General features: G+C 40.1%; 1 protein-coding gene across 1 annotated transcript; it reads right to left on the bottom strand.

Annotated features, from left to right (window-relative positions):
- Positions 1-7,532: 7,532 nt before the first annotated feature.
- LOC111889075 (uncharacterized) lies at positions 7,533-8,129 on the bottom strand. Its single transcript, XM_023885207.1, has one exon. The coding sequence runs from the start codon at positions 8,127-8,129 to the stop codon at positions 7,533-7,535; it is 597 nt and encodes a 198-aa protein (XP_023740975.1).
- Positions 8,130-17,898: the final 9,769 nt, after the last annotated feature.

Here is a 17,898-nt window from a genome sequence, read left to right as displayed (position 1 = left end):
AAACTTCCCACACTTCCCACAAGTACGGGCACACTACCCTCCCGTTTTGGAATCAGCGGCCTTGAACCGCTTCAAAGCCGGATGCGCCGGCCCTGGGGCCTGTGTCAACTCTCGTAACTGTAACTCAATCTCCAACTCACGGCACCTCGTGGCCTCCTAAAGCTCCAACAGGGTATCACATCTCTGTGGCACAACAAACTGTCTGATATCAGTCTTGAGCATTCTCAAATATCGAGTCATCTAAGCCTACTCAGAAGCAAACTCCAGGCAGAACATCACCCTCTCAGTAAAAAAACCTGGTGATCTCCGTCACCGACTATGTGCCCTGATGCAGATCTAAAAACTCCTGTGCTAGTCTCTCCCTCTCCACCCGTGGAACATAACGGGTACTGAACATGTCTCTGAACTGATCCCAAGAAACCACAAATCGTTTCTTTTCAGTGTATGATCCGGTAACAAATCTCCACCAATCCTTCGCTCCATACCGTAACAGATTCAGAGCACACCTCACCCTCTGATCAGCAGGGCATGAACATGTGAAGAAACATCCTTACACATCAGACAACCATCTCATAGCGATGATCGGATCATGAACCCCATCGAAAGTAGGGGGCTTCGTGTTGTCGAAGTCCCGATACTGAAATACCCGGACAGCCCCTCCCCCTGCTGCAGTTACTATCGATACCGTTGCAACGGCACCAGTCTTAGCTAGGGCTACATAGCGCTCGTCAAAGTACTCAACCATAGCGGTCTTAATGGACCAAAACATCTCCAATAACTGCGCCCGAAACAGAGTAGCAACCTCATCATGCAGAATCTCACGAATCCTAGCCTCCAACTCAACTGTCCTCATCTGACCGATAACCTCGGGCGGTGCCGATCCATCCTGACCACCAGCTCCTGACCCCGATCCTGATCCGGATCCCGTCTCGAATTGTCTCATAACCACCATACTGAAAATATACCAAGGAAGATATCAGATAATCCGTAATAACTAGAAACCAACTCCCAACTAACCCTAGGGATTATGACTTCCTTGACACGTGTATGGGTCCTATGCTTTCAGTAGTACGGGCCCATACTACCTTCCACACCTAGCCATATTTGTCTCAAGTATCATCATAATGACCTAGTACGCATGCATGGTGTCCAATCAACCCTAGCTCCTAGTGAAGGGCTAATTGTTTCATAACTGGTCTACTGGCCTCCTACAACTGACCCATGAAAATTCCACTAACCCTCCAGCACTAGTGTATGCTAGCCATACATAATGTTGGACCCTATATACTTTTGAATATCCAATCCTACCCTAAGCCCCCAATCAGACAAGAACATAACATAAGGCCAAATCAAACATTCTCAGGCTATAAGATCTTAATTATGTATAACCATTATGCATACACTAATCGACTACAGTAATGATGTCAATCTCATATAAAGGAAACCCTAGGCTAGCAAACATCACATAATCAGGCAATTGTATCATGCAATTTCCTGAAGATCTCTAGCCTAGCACTAGCATGCTGTTTTAACATATAACATAATCAAATAACTGTATAGCATTTTGTGGCCTACTTACTGGATCCGGCTGACGTACACATCACATCCCTTTTCTTTATTTTGAAATTCATTTGAAAACTATTTGGAGAATCCTTTACTTGATTTGAGACTGGATTCACATGAGTGTTCCTCCAGTTCACTCAAACCAAGGCTCTGATACCAACTTGTAACAACCCATAATTTTACTAAAAAATTAAACTTTTCAAAACCAATCTGAGTAATCAAAAATTATTCAAACATGAACATAGTTCACAAATTGTTTCAAATGATTTCATATCAGAGTTCCCAGAAATCCAAAATCATAAAAATGTGAGGATGTGTGCATCACACCTTCGCCTTGCCATGTCCCCTGAAGTACCTGAAACAAAATCAATAAATGTAAGCTCGAAGGCTTAGTGAGTTACCCCTAAAATACCAACATATACCACACAGCAACATAACAACAAAAAACATGTAAAATGAGCCTTCAGCATGACAGGACGGCCTCCTCAAGGCCTACAGCCTATCTGGACCGCTCTTGAGCCTTCGGCATGACTGGACCGCCTTGCAGGGCTTACAGCCTATCTAGACCGCTCGTCGGGCCTTTAGCCTGACTGGACCGCCTCCTCACGGCCTACAGCCTATCCGGAGCACCTCGGGTATGTTGGCCTACAGTACGAAGCAGGACCACCTCAACCCAACCCTCAAACAAACAATCATGTGCACATGGATAACATATAAACAATAACATGCATATAACGGTCAACCGATCTAACATATCACAAACATAGTAATGGTCCTATAACCAGGACACCGACCAAACCCGGCCACTAAGTATAAGCATACCACCATCGTAACTACCAGGATGTAATCAATAAACATATCATGCCATAATCTAGATACAAATATATATATATATATATATATATATATATATATATATATATATATATATATATATAAAGGGCCGGCCTTGGTGCCTTAGACCCTGTTGATATAGGGAGGATAACTCACCTCGCAAGTAGTGCAGAACTGAACTAGGAGTCTCCCGCCGCTATATCACCGACCACCTTGACTGCCTAAAATCGTGAACACTCAATCAATAAGTGGGCTCTCCAAAATTGCCAAAGGGTCCATATTGTCGATTTTCCCAATTTGGGCATAAGACCCAAGATCAATTCACTTAACCCAAGTCCATATGCACAAGTCCAATAATGGCCCAATTTTCATAATTGGGCCCAACTTCCTAATTTGTCCTTACCATGGAACCCTTTATGAAAACTGGGCCTACTTCAAATATTCAGGCCCAACAATACCAAGTCCAAAAGTCTAACAACGGCCCAAACCAAAGCCCACAAGTCAAAAGTCCAACTGAGGACGTACGCGGGGCATACTCCTCCAGTACGCTGGGTATACGCCCGCACTATGTTGACTGCCATCGGGGTGGTTGACCCCGTACACTGGGCATACAGAAACTACGCGGGGCATACGTGGGGTTTCACCAAAACCCTAATAAGTGCTTAATGCCTTAAGCACTTAAGCTTAACTTCCAGATCCGTCGACCAAAAGTGCCATTGAACCATAAAGTTTCGAACTTCATCACTTTAGACGTCCAGAAAGTTCTTAACACACGGTCTTAATCCTTAAGACCTTCGTACTTCATGCATGAGACAAATCAAGCTATTGTTACCTCATTTTTATCACTTAGGATATCTTCTCGGGTCTGAAAGGACAACCCATTTCCTCCAAGACATCACATGCACCATTTTGGGACTTTTGGGACAAGAAAGCTTCCATAAAACAAAATTGATTAGATCTATAACACACAAGCATTAAGTTCCAAGCATTTTACCTTCTGGAGGTTCATGGACACAACAGAACCGCAGATCTATAGCTTTGCTCTCCTTCTTTAATTCCTTTGAGCAATGACTTCACCTTCAAAGGTTCAAAATGCACACCAACTCACACTTCTCACACAAAACTAGGGTTTTGAATGTTTTTCTGGGATATAGAGGTTGAGGATAAACAGAGGAATGAGCTATAAGGTTTTTTATATAGTCCCCAACCCTAAATATTAGGGTTTTCTCCTGACATGAGTACGCCCAGCATACTAGGGCGCACCTAGTACGCTCCGCGTACCCTTATCTATGCTCAGCTTACTCCTTCCTGACTCAAAGTGGCAACCTTAGTCCTCATACTTATCATGGCCCAACTCAACCAACTCCAGGGACTTCAATTCACAACTTATAAAAGTGGAGGGATTCAAATATACCTACAAAATTCGGGATGTTACAAAAAATTTGGGTCTCCATGAAATCATCAAACACAATACTAACATGCTTTCCTAATTGCTTTACCAAATTTTCTAAATTAGCCCTAGAAATTTTATGCAAACTTTTAAAAATTAAACCTAAATTTAGGATTCTAATTTACTAACTTAACTCATATAACCAACCCCTACCCCACAATTAATTCATGCAATGTCCCTATTCCATATTATGCATGATAAAGAATAAAAAAACAGATTAAAGAAGGAATTAGAACAAACTCCCATGGGATAGTAGTTGTGAGGTTGATCTTCTTCGTGTAAAGCTCCATCTTCATTTGGCTTTAGACATAGGAGCAGCTCATCCCTGCCTTGGGTATCATTCTCGTGTGGTACAGCTCTAGTTATAAACAGAAAAACTCTCGGAAATGCTCGGAAAATGATCTCCAAAGAATAGAACCAATGCCCGTATAAAATCTGGTCAAATTGTGAACTTGAAAATAGAATTAATGAGTGACTCGTCGAGTAGATATGCTGACTCACCAAGTTGTATCGTGACTGGCAGGAAAGTCACGAAATTTCACATGGACTCTTCGAGTCCATAAGATGCACTCGGCGAATAGACTATTATATGGAAAAATTTGTATTCTGCCCAGGTCCGTTTCTGATGTATGGGGGTAATATAAACTAATACTTTCCCTCATTTTTATTCAGTAACTAAATACTCTATAACCCTCTCCGTTACCAGACTCAGCCTTGGACTCGAAAACTTCTATTCTTTCGCCTAGACTCGACTCTTCACGCTATATTCTCTTATGCTCTATACTCTTTCACTTCAGTCTTTTATCCAAAATTTGAAAATATCAAAGGCAAACATATGTAATAAAAAGGAAAAACAACTAATTCTAAAAATTACTAAATGTTCAAAACAACCCAAAACAAATAAAACAAACCAAACAAATTGAAAAGTGTCTTAATAGCAACCACTCAAACAAATAAAATTAAAAGGATAAATCAATCATCATCTCCCTCCTCATCATCACCACCACCACTTCAGCTCCATCTTTGGCTCACTCTCTCGTCACAACTCCGTACATATGGATACTCGGGCTCGGGTCTTGGTGCAAGATGCAATTAGTCAAACAAATGAACAGTGATGATAGTTCATGCACCGACCAAGATCATCTTGGTACCTCCTTAATTCCACGTTGTACTAGTCCATTGGTGGCTCATCATCCACCGGAATTACCGGTGGATTTTCTCGGACCAGCTCATGCCTTGGTCGGACCCGCCGACCTGGTTCCTCGGGTGCTAATACCGCATCATCATTAGGGATGGCAATATGGCCACCACCATAATCCTCTATGATCCTTGCCCTCCTATACAACGTGATACTAAAGGAGGTGTGGGTACCACCCTCAAATAGTTATTGGTCCCTTGCTCCAATATACCAAACGTCCTCGCCAATCGAGTTACAAACATCCCACCGTTGATCTTAGAAGTGATCCTTTCCTTGAGCGCCTCTTTCCCCAAGTATCTAGCCAAGCAATAAGGAAGGTTGCAAAATGTTTTGGGGGTGATAATTCTCCACAAATAGAAGATGTTGAGGGTCGGAACCTTGTCATCATCCTTGCACATGTTGATCAGCTTGCGACAAGGTGGCGGATCAAACGATGGATGGGACAATAGATACTCCCTTCTTGAGCGGAAGATGGTATATAAACCCGGTTAGCAATAGTATTCCACCAAGTAGAAGCAACCACTCCCTCGGGTAGATCTCTATGGCTGTTCTCCGAAAGTACCCCAAAAGCTTCAGAAATAACCACAAATTGGTCATACATTCCTAGCCTCCAACCAAGCTCGGCTATGCTACATTGGCGAATTTCCCCACCAAGACAAAAGTAAGGACACCAGGATTATAATACTTGCTACCACCTCGGAAGGAGATGGTTGAGAAAAATTCCCAGCACAACTCTTTGTATACTGGTTCATGGATTCTGAAAAGTCAGCTCCACCCATCACATGTGACCATCACCCCATTATGCATAAAGGTCTTGACCACGTACGGGGTCAATTCCTCCTCTAATCCTGGGTGGGCAATCCAATGCCAATCAATCTCATTTGGCACATAGATCTCTTTCCTCATCAATATCTCGAATTTCTTCTTGGCTCGGACTAGTGATGATTTAGAATTGATTTGAGAAAAACATAACCACGGGATATCCCCATGTCCGCTTCCACGAGAGCTTTGTCCCCTCCTTGACATTTTTCTGCAAAACAACACAAAACAAAACACACCAAGATACTGTAGAACATTAAAATATAAGAAATATGTGCAACTGCAACATGGACTCGTCAAGTCCATGAACAGACTCGGTGAGTCGCACGAACTGTGCGAGTCCAAAATCTGAATCAGACCAAATCATCCATCCATATCCATAAATTGTTCCAGGGTTTTGTCTTGGTATCTCTATAAAGCATTAATTCACAAAAAAAATTCATTTATAACAACCTAATTTGGCCAAAAATCAAAACCCTAGAATTGAAGTAAATTCGTAAATCCAATTTTTCCACAATTTCAGAAATCAAAACACTAAAGATCAAACCTTTAATAGGAATTAGATAGAAAAATTTTACCTTTTGATGAGATTTTGAAAAGAATGCAAGAAATTGGAGATGAATGCTTGAGAGGGTCGTTTGCTCGTCGAGTGTTATGGTGGTTGTGAATGAGACTCAAGTTTACCAATTAGGGTAAAAACCCTAATTTCACAAAATAGTAAAAATAATATTTTTTCGATTTAATCGTGGACTAACCGAGTAGGTATACCTACTCGCCGAGTAGATACGCGATTCTGAAAAAAAAAAAAAAAAACTAGGATTTTTCAAATGGACTCACCAAGTAAGAGCTCGGACTTGTCGAGTCTTAGAATATGATTAAAAAAATTTTAAAAATTTTGTGTCCATTAAATTTTATGCCACCATACCCCACACTCAAGCTTTGCTTGTCCTCAAGCAATCATTTTAAACAAAGAAGAAGAATGAGATTGACAAATCCTAAATCCAACGAAAAAAACGCAAAACAAAATGAAAAAGAAAAGTAAAAAGAAATCAAACTCTCATATCGGGTTGCCTCCCGTAAGTGCTTCTTTTTGAGGAGTAATTAGCTGGACTCCTTCTTGCTCTACGTTTCAGCGGCTTCCTCCAATCGGATCTCCATCTTCACTTTTTACACTTTATAATTCGTTTTGTAAGTATGGAGTTTCCTCTTATACTCCCTTTTAAAATCTTCCTTTCTCCTCCTTGTGGCATTTTCTTCAGACTTACTCTTTATCCCACACTTCTTCTTCTTCACTTCTTCCTTGTATCCCACTTTACTTACATCTCTTTTGATTACCTTGATTGGCTTTTTAGTCATTATCTCATCATCACTCGAGGCCACGAATTCTTCCTCACTTTCTTCTTATGCTTGAACATCCGGTGGTTTAAAAGTGAACACATCAAAAGTGGTAGATACTCGAGCTCGAGGCTTGGTTCTCTTAATTGTAATTGGTATCTCTTCTTTTCCTCCTTGATCATTCATGTGTAACCCAATGGAAGAGTAATGTTTATCCTTATTCCAAGCCTTAGTGTTCTCTTCTTCTTCCAAACTCTCTTTTTTGTCATCTTGAACCGCTTTATCACATGCCAAAGTTGTATCAAGACAAGCCAAGTATGTTTCTTCAAAGTTTCATAGCTCCTCATTAGCTTCACTTCCTTTAAGTAGCTTCTCCAACTCCTTTAAGTCTCTTTCGGTATCAAAGTCCTCTTCTAAAGAAAGTGTGAATTGATTTGGATTATTTGCATAGCAAAGTGCTAGCTCTTTCTCTAACATTTCTTCATCCAAATCCATTGAGAAAGTTTTATCTTCAATTGACTTTACTTGCTTCTTCTCTTGATCAACCATAAAAGTGACTGAATCATCCCCCGCTCTAAGTGTGAGTTCCGATTCACGCACATCAACTATAGCACAAGCAGTATTCAAGAATGGTCTTCCAAGAATAATTGGAACCTTGTGGTCTTCCTCCATGTCCAATACTACGAAGTCAACAGGGAACACTAATTTATCCACCTTGATTAGAATATCTTTGCATACTCCCCTCGGATGTATTATCGTTTTATCAGCCAAACAGACGGTCATTTGAGTAGGCTCAAGTTTTAGGATGTTTAACTTTTTGAAGAAAGAGTATGGAAAAACATTTATACTATCCCCCGAATCAGCCAATGCGCAAGTGATAATCAAGTCTCCAAACAGGCAACGGATAGTGATGCTTCCCGGATCACCCATCTCTTCTATTCGTAAGGAGACCCTTGAGCAAGCTCACATATGTTGGTGTTTGAAAGATTGTTTCGATAAACGTGATATTGACTTGAAGCGCCCTAAGATGCTCTATTATCTTCCTAAACTCTTGGCTCTGTTTATTTTGTATGGCTCTGCTTGGAAACGGCAAGGGAGGCCGATATGGTTTGACAAAAGAAACATTTTTTTGATCAGGCCTTGGACTCGTCAAGTCCATCTCCTCGACTCGGTGAGTCGAGTCGGGTTTTCTCGATTTCAGGTTTTCTGCCTATTTCTCTTGCAGCATTATGGGATCCTTCTGGATAGGGTTCATAGGAGTGAAAATCTTCTCAGAATCAGTTGTTATTGCATTCACATGTGCTATTCTTGGATTGTTCACGGTATTGCTAGGAAGTTCACCCGGTCGTCTCTCGTTTATTTGTAATGTAATTTGGCCTGGTTGTTTTTCGATGCTTTTCATCATAATTTGGTGCTCTTTAATCATGATTTGTTGATCCCTTAGCATATTTTGTTGATCTTTTATTGCAGCACCTGTATCGTTGTGCCTTTTTTCGGATGCAACTGCAAATCTTGTAAGCATATATTCAAAGTCTACTTTCTTTTCTTGCGCTGGCTCATCATTTTGATAAAAACCTCTTCCGTTTTGCTTATACTTTTCCTCCTTTCCCTTCTTGTACTCGTCATATGGTAGCTATTCTTTCTTGGGTTTTCATCAATCATCATCACACGGATCACCGCTTGAGTAACACACTTGGGCTTTCCGGTTCCCATTCTCGTCAAGGTCAAAATCTTTAGTGTAACACCCTGAATTCAGGAGCCCTAGAAAGGAAAGGAAAACCTCAAAAGAGGAAGTGACTCGTCGAGTAGAGGGATGACTCGACGAGTAGGAGTGCGATTTTTGGTCGCGGATTAAGTGACCAACTCGACGAGTCAGAGGACTGACTTGACAAGTTGGCTAGGTTTTGGGAAAACCCTTAATTGGGAGTGGGTGCCCTATCTAAGCATCTTATTCTCATTCTATCAGCCTCATTTGTACCCTCCATTGTCCAAAACCTGTCCCACGAAACCCTAGTGTTCTCCTTGAGTGTGTGAGCCTTTATTGAAGGATTTAGAGTGTTCTTGAAGTCTAGTAGAAGAAGAAGGAGGTTGGAGATCCAAGGAGAAGGTTGTAAATCTAGGAAGTTTGCTTCATCTTCTTCATTTTCTGGTAATCAAGTTCTCACCTTGACTTCTAGTTTGTTTGATCTCCTTATGTCCCTTTTTATGGAGTTGATGGTCCAAGAAGGATGTCTTGTGGGATTTGGACGTCCCCAAGCTAGATCCTTTCAGATCTACGAGGGTCATGAGTATTAAAGACATAAATGTTGGAGCTTTATGCCATTATACCTCTCCATGCACAGACTAAGTGGTTATTATGGCCTTTTAAGCAAAAAGGGTCATGCATGGGAGCGAAGGTAGCAACTTTGTGTGATATCCCGAACCTAGGAGGCCAGATCTAGGTCTTGGATGCCTTGAGCTTGTCTGAAATTGTCTGAATGGTGTTGGATATAGAGAGACTGGGAGATTCAGTTGTGGGACTCGGCGAGTCAGGCCAGTTCTTGCCCCAAAACCCTTCTGTTAAGGGTATGAGTTATGATTGGAAAGGAACTCAGCCAGTCTGAGTCCATATTGGTCATGTAGTTCATCGTACTCGACGAGTTCAAGGAAGAACTCAGCGAGTCTAAGGAAATCTCCTTAGTTATGAAGATGGACTCGACAAGTTGTTCATACAAGTCGGCGAGTCACAAACTAGACACATTTATATGTGGATGATGAACTCAACGAGTTCAAGGATGAACTCGGCGAGTCGGTTGAAGATGGTCCTGATAGTATGGTTGAAGGAGGACTCGCCGAGTTCTTGCTAGACTCGACGAGTTGATTCGAGGAATGTATAGGGTTGTAGGGGTATGGACTCGACAACTTGGTTGACCAACTCCGCGAGTCGGGTCAACTGGATGTTGACTTTGACCATGTTTGACCAGGTTTGACTTTTGGATTATTATGGTCTAATGTTATTTTGGGTATTGATAGTTCAGGAAGCCGAAGGGTCAGCAGTTCAGAAGTTGCATGTTATCAGGCAGAAGTGTTCAACAAGTTTTCAGTAGTGCGAGGTGAGTCTCATCACTTTGTGCATGGGTCTACAGCCACAAGGTCGGCCCATTATGTTCATGTTTATATTTATGCTTGCGAATTGAAGGAAGACCCGGGGGTTATCCCCAGGCACTTATGGATATATCTTCTGGGTAATGATTCGATGCCGGACAAGGCCCGAGGAATGGTAGGATGCTAGAGGTCTTTGTGATTCTTGCAGGTGCCAATATGATAGGTTCCGGACTGAGGGTCCGATGACGAGGTAAGCCCGAAGTATGTTAGACGATAGTATGTTTTCGGACCGGGGATCCAATGTCGGGGTAGTCCCGAGCAGTAGTTTGTCTGCTTGATGTATTTGTGATTTATGCATGTATATGTGATTATGTTATATGATAGGATCATGATTCTATGTTCAGTTTATTCTAGACCTCGGTCCAATGCAGCTGGCAAGGCCCTAGTTAGTCCGGACTTCAGCCCACTGCAGCGGGCAAGGCCCTAGTTATTCTGGACTTCGGTCCGATGCAGCGGGCAAGGCCTTAGTTAGTCCAGACTTCGGTCTAATGCAGCGGGCAAGGCCCTAATTATTCAGGACTTCAGTCTGATGCAGTGGGCAAATACCTAGTTAGTCCGTACTTCAGTCCGATGTAGCGGGCAAGGCCCTAGTTATTCCGGACTTCGGTCCGATGCAGCGGGCAAGGCCCTAGTTAGTCCGGACTTCGGTCCGATGCAGCGGGCAAGTCCCTAGTTATTCAGGACTTCGTTCCGGTGAATTGGGCAAGGCCATAGTTAGTCCGGACTACGGTCTGATGCAGTGTGCAAGTCCTAATATTTGCTTTATATGTTATTGTATGGTATGTGGTAGGTTGGGGAACTTACTAAGCTTCGTGCTTACGGTTGTTTTTTTGGTTTCAGGTACTCAGTTTTCAAAAGAGGAGCTCAGGAGGATTGCAGTCCACACACCATGATAAGTTAGCCTGGGATGTTTACTCTGATAATTCAGCAAGTGTTTTGGAAATGAAACTCTGATTTGTACTATTGACTAATGCTTTGGATGGAGGAATTATAATTATGAGTTGATTAATGATTTAAAAATGAAATTTTGGGACCTGATTTTTGGGATGTTACAAGTTGGTATCAGAGCCTTGGTTTGAGAGATTCGGGCATGCTCTCGGGTGTGTCTGAACTAAAACCAAGGACTTGGTATGAAAAATTTTTCAAAAGGAAATCATTTTTACAAAAAGAACTTAAGAAATGGAAAAGATTTTTGGAAAAAGAAAGAACTTGAAAAGAGAAATCAATTTTTGAAAAGAGAAAAGGGTGTGGTGCATGCAATCAGCCGAGCTCAAGTAGGTTCTCCCTAATTACCCATACATGTTTGCTTAGATATGATATGCCTATGTGATCAGCATGCTAGATTTAGGGATAAGGATATAGGAGGATGCCTTATATGCCTGTTATATGTGTTTATTGAGCTATATATTAGTATTGGTTAGACAGTGGTAGGATAGCTTGTTTAGGTTATGCCTAATTATATGAGCTTTTATCGCATGCTAGTGCAGATTCCTTATATGTGGATAGAATTGCTTGATTACGTTATGGTTAGATTTCCCTTTTTGTCTAAATGCTACTTGCTTTGTGCTTTGTGGGACTCTAAGTGATGAGAGTTAGCCATTAAGTGAATGCGTCAAGTCACATGTGACCACGGTTGAATAATCTCATAGTATAGGATTTGGCCCTATTATGTAGCTCTTGTTTAGGTCCAACCATTGTAGGGAAGAGTCCTTTACTCGAAGGACCATCTGTGCCTCGTCACATGTAATGGTATTCAGGTAGTGGCTAACTAGCATTGTGACGATGTCTTTAGTATCTGAGGACTAGGTTCGGGTTGGAGATTACCCTAGGGCAAGCCTAGGATGAGGGTAGTGTTGGGAGCAGTAGTAGTAGAAAGGGACTTGGTGGAGTCGAGGCCATCCTTGAGGAAAGTACGGATACATGTGGAAGGTAGTAGGGGCCCATACTACTGAAAGCAGAGGATCAGTGGTTGGGTCAGGTGTCAGAGAGGGATCAGGCTAGGGTTCAGGGACCGAGCAGCTCGAGGAGCAAATGAGGGAGTTTGTATCAGCGGAGGTTACATGGACTATTCTAGACCAGACTCCTGTGATCTTTGGGACGGTCAAGGAGGGCATCCTGGAGAGTTTGGATGAGAGGCTTGGAGCCTTCCGCACAGAGATGATGGCCTTGTTGGGAGTGCGTACATTGACATTCCGGGATTTTAAAGCTTGTGGAGCTCCATACTACCATGGGGCTAGGGTCCCCATTGCTAGTGGTAGATGGTTGGATGATGTCTCCAACGCTTTTCGTTCCATCCAGTGTCCCGAAGGGGACAAGGTTCGACTCGCCTCCTGTCTTCTGAAGGACAGAGCACGGTAATTGTGGGAGGAGGTTGGTCATGCTATTGGGGATGATGACACGTTAGATGCGATGACATGGAGCGATTTCTCAGCCAGGTTCAAGGCTGAGTTTGCACCGGTGATTGAGGTGCAGCAGTTAGCCCGGGAGTTTCAGGATTCGAGACAGACTACAGAGTCAGTGATGGAGATCACCGCCAAGTTCAGGGAGAGAGCCCTTGTGGTTGTGCAGTACGAGGAGATGAAGAAGGCTTGGTACCACGAGATGTTTGAGGAGTGATATCAGCCAGTTTGTGATTCGGTCCAGCTGCAAGACGTTGGAAGACATGATCACTCAGGCGAAAGAAAGAGAGATTGATCTTGACATGGAAACGAAGAGAAAGTTGTTGGATTAATGTCTAAGTCCATAACTATATTTGGTATGTACTTGACCCGACTCGGCATGGTCCATTTGGGTTGCACTTCACCGACACAATTTATATGGTTAGTCTTTTGAGAATGGTATATTTATGATTTATATTAATATATTATAAGTTCTAATATATTAATATGGAATCATATTATTTAATTAGTATTGATCAAGAATTAATTTAGAATTAATTTAGTGAGAAAAGGAACTAATTAAATATGGACTCTTATATATGTATATGGAATGTGCCAAGTTCATTTAGGTTGGGCTAAAGCTTTCATGGATAGTCCATGGAGTTTTAACCTATGGATCCTATGAAATGAAAGGTCATGGGTATTAGGGTTTACATGGATGTAACCCTAGTCGTCCATACTATATAAAGAGGCCTTTGGCACAAGAAATGGTAACTAGTGTGTCAGGACATAAGAGTGGGCCGATTTTAGTGTGCATACATATTCTCTCAAGTTCTTCCAAGGTGTTTTGGTAATTGTGATTCCACTTGACGCTTCCACACTATTGGGTCTAAGCTCTTAAAGCTTGAAGACATCAAGCTACATCATAGAGTATGTCATCTAACTAGAACTTTGTAGTATAGGTGCTTCATAATATGCTAGTTAGGATGAAACCTTAAAATATTTAATATTTGCATGTGTAATAGAGAAAACATAGATCCAAGGTTTATAGGGTTGCATGTACACCATAGGAGTGTTAGAATGCTCAAAACCCATCAGTGGTATCAGATCCTAGGCTTGTTTTCTTGTTATACTTGCTTAAATTGCTGAATATCAAAGATTTGTGATGTCTAGGCAGGGGACTCGACGAGTCCATGAAGGGACTCGACGAGTCAAAGTCTAAACTCATCCAACTCGCCGAGTTGGTTAATGCACTTGATGAGTTTGACCCCCTGACAGCATATCTTCGAGTTTTAAAGATGGAATTGGTCTAGAATCATTATCTTAAGTTGTTTTGGACTTATAAAACTGTTTTTAAAGTGTTAATGATTATAGTAAACCAATTTCAAGGTTAAAATCAAAATTTCAAGTTTTTTTTTATGTCGATGTAATTCTTGAAATTGTTGATATGGATTGTTCATGCTTATGAGTTTTGGTAGATCATGGGAATTATTTACAAAAATGTTTGTTAGTTAATTCTTGATCTAAATGTATTTTAATGGAGTCCATAATTTGTCCTCAAGTTATGATAACCAAAAGTTTTTTGTGTTACCTTTTTTATGTGTTATTTTAGATTAATGAAAAATATGTGTTAGTTGTTTTCAATCCAAATTAATCTAAAAGTTGTTCATAAAATGTGTTTTTGTAACTTGTCCTCAAGTTATATGAAAAGTCACATTTATGAATCTTAAAACTCATAAAAATGCTTTAGGTTACAAAAAAAAAAAAAGAAGAGTCTTTTCTTATAAATAGTTTTTATGGCTCCATAACTTGTCCTCAAGTTATGAATGTCCAAGAGTCTCTTCAATAAAAGTTTTAAAACTTTAATTAAACTCATAAGTTATGAAAATCCAAGAGTTTTGAATAGTTTCAAAACTTTCCCTCAAGTTTTGGAACATCTAAAGTCATAATTAAAACTTTAGTTCCAATCCCAAGAATTTTAAAAGTTAAAATTCAACCCTTATACTTTATAATATTATAAGTTTAATAATATTTATATATGTATAAGAAAAAAAGTCGTCTTACCATTAGTAGGCCTCATTCACGAAGTCGGTCTATAAGGGGGGTATAAGGTTACTGCCTATAAAATGGTAGTTTAATGGGTGTCCACTCTCACCCACCACTTCCTTGACCGGTGGAGAGTCGTTAGCCGAATGGGTAGGACAAGGACTATAATTCTCCTTTCATTAAAAGTATTAATGAAAAATACTAAGTAACTAAAAATTTATAAATTCCCAATCTTAGTTACTTAGGAAGTTGTGAATAAGGTGCTAATCCATGAAATTACGCTTTGCACTTTGTTTAATCCGTTAGTGGAGTGTGTGTGGTTAACCGGCACACTAACCTGGACTTAACAAGGTAGGCAAAGGGTAACTTAATGTTTATCATAGTATCAGTGGAGTGTGTGTGGTTAACCGGCACATCGATTGAGGGGTAAATATTAAGGGTACCAAGTATATTTACATGGTTACTTCACACCTTGTTTTGTGATCCTCGGAATCCCAGTCACAAAACCTGAAGGGCACACTCGAGTTTGAAACATGCCATTGAAATTTCAATGAATCTCAAAAGAATCTAGGAGTTTCAAAAAACCAAATAATACATTTTGTTTATGTTGGTGGAAATTGGTGAATCATCATTCACCTACCTTCAAATATTTTATAGCTTGGATTACGGCATCCATCTTCCAAGTTATAAAATAGTTTGTTGGGTCCTAGCCTAAATATTTCATATTGGGTGTTATATTATGGACTTAAATCAACTGTACTTGAATTTCTGAATTTCTCCCATTGTTGATGTCTGGTTTAGACAACAATGATCTTCCCAAATCTAGCTTTCCTAATGAATGTGACTTCCTGAGTTTGGCTCATGGAAGTCATACTTCTCTTCCTCATCATCCTCCAATTATTCTCCCTGACCCACAAGTTTATGGACTTGAAAAGTTCAAGATCACTCAATCCCTACTCACAATAAAACATAAAATTGGAAGTCCTGTGTGCACTCATGTATTAGGACTGAAGTCACACAGTGATAGGTTGAGAATGTTGGGTGTCGTTGTCCCAAGGAAGTTGGCTATTGACTGGGTCGTTCAGTCACTTCCTGAGTCATATAGAAAGACTACTATGTGACAGATCATGACATGACCTAATGGATCTTTCTTATTTGCTTATTGTTGCTGAATCAGAAATGATTTGGTGCAATAGACAAGCAAATATGGATGGAAGGTCTATTTCTCAAACTTCCATGGACATGGACAATGGTGACATTGGAAGTTCAGAAAAACTTTCTCTTCCCAATGGAAAGGGGTCGGCCTTGGTCAACTCTGTTAACCGGAAGGTAAAGAGAAAGTCTAAGTCTGGAATAGCCTGTGTACCATTCCCAAAGAGTCTATACGTTCTCAATGTGAAGAAAAGGGGAATTGGAAGTGAAGCTGCCCAAGCTACCTAAAAGAAAGAAGGATCAAAAGTTTGACTCTGCTTCAGGTAAGCCCACTATCTAACTCTCTTAAGTTTCATTTGAAGATTCTTAATACATCTTGATGTATGGAAGGATCAAGAAAAGGGTAGGAAACTTAAGAAAAGAGTATGTTGAATCTGACCGCGTAGATGGATTTCTATCGCATGGTTTCAAGATCAGATTCTTGAGCTACTTCTTAGGAGTTATAATAGATTGCTAAGAAACATGTAATAGCATAGTTTTCATTTCAAGTCGCATTGTAAGAAAAAGTTTTTCGCATTTAAAAAAAAATAAAAGTTTGTTTTACTTTATTTTTATCTCCTTACAATGGCATTCATGAAAATTTGATGTTTGTATGATTATAGCAATATTGGAAATATGAATTTGATTATTTCATTTTGTGGTAGTGTCTTAATTTACCAAATAAGGAAAGGTTCTCATCACCTAAGTTTCAATTGGACCGAAACTTGGAATCATACAAGGTGTTTAGTGTGATGTATGATAATTTTCAACTTTGGAAATTTTAGAGTAGATCCGTGTTCACATGTATATGTGACTCAAGAGAAGGACTAAGGGATCAAGTACACATTCTTGTGTACTAGCCAAAGTTCACCACAAAAGATGGATAAGACTATTCGTCATGATTTACTAAGGTTTAGTAAATATCATTATACTTACAAGCTTAAGTATAACTCTTAGACATTGGAAAAGTTTCAATGTGTGACAGAACGAATAAGAAGAATCAAATTAGGCAGAAGGATAAAAGTTTACTCAAATCTAAAAAGATGGGAGAGTACTTTAGTATCATGTTTTAAGATCATATTAATGATTTTGATACCTTATCACAATTCATCCTCTAAGTGCATTCTAATAGTTAAGAAGAGGAGTTATGAATTGTTGAAGTGGTTAAATCAAGAAGATGATTCATACTTCGTTCCAAAATCAATTCTTAGAGTTATACTCTAAGATTGAAACTTGAGTGACATGTCTTAAAGAAGGTTTAAAACACTTGTCAAATGTAAGAGTAAAATTTTTCTACCCTTATACATTTGAAATTGGTAAGTTGTGATGTTTTGGATAAAACAAAGACCAACTAAGGCCAATTGTGTTAAGTGTCTGTCTTGATTAGAATCCACACTATCTCTTGAATATTTGGCAAGAAAGTCTTATAGGTCAAGGATACAGTGGGAGTCTAAAAGATCCTGAAAGGGTTTCAAGAAGTAATCAAGAACAAAACCTGTATTTCATCACTAGCACACAATTAGAGGTTTATAACCTATCGTGTTGACATTTCTATGCCTACTCCAGTTAAGTTGGCTATACATTTGAGTTCTACATGTTCTCAATTGTTTGCGTAGCTACTTGGAAGCAATGGCAGGACCTTGAGCTGCCAGGTGGCAAGATGATAAGATTACACAAGTTCAATCCATATGAGTTAGGATTTGTCATGAACCTAGTCTTGTGATTATGGTTTGACAAATTCACACGGATAAGAACACATACACCATTAAATCTAAGTGTAATAAGGTTTCTCTCTGATTCATGAAAATGATGGTGAGGAAACACTTTCACTAAGTGGATTTTAACTAGATAGCAATTGTGATAATTGCATTCTCAAATTCGTTAGTGGAGCGTGTGTGGTTAACCGGCACACTAACATGGACTTATGAGAAATGGCAAAA

This window comes from Lactuca sativa, chromosome 5 (genome assembly GCF_002870075.4).
Source record: "Lactuca sativa cultivar Salinas chromosome 5, Lsat_Salinas_v11, whole genome shotgun sequence".
Classification (NCBI taxonomy): domain Eukaryota; kingdom Viridiplantae; phylum Streptophyta; class Magnoliopsida; order Asterales; family Asteraceae; genus Lactuca; species Lactuca sativa.
Note: the sequence above shows the minus strand (reverse complement) of the source record. Positions and strands in the feature narration are given on the sequence as shown.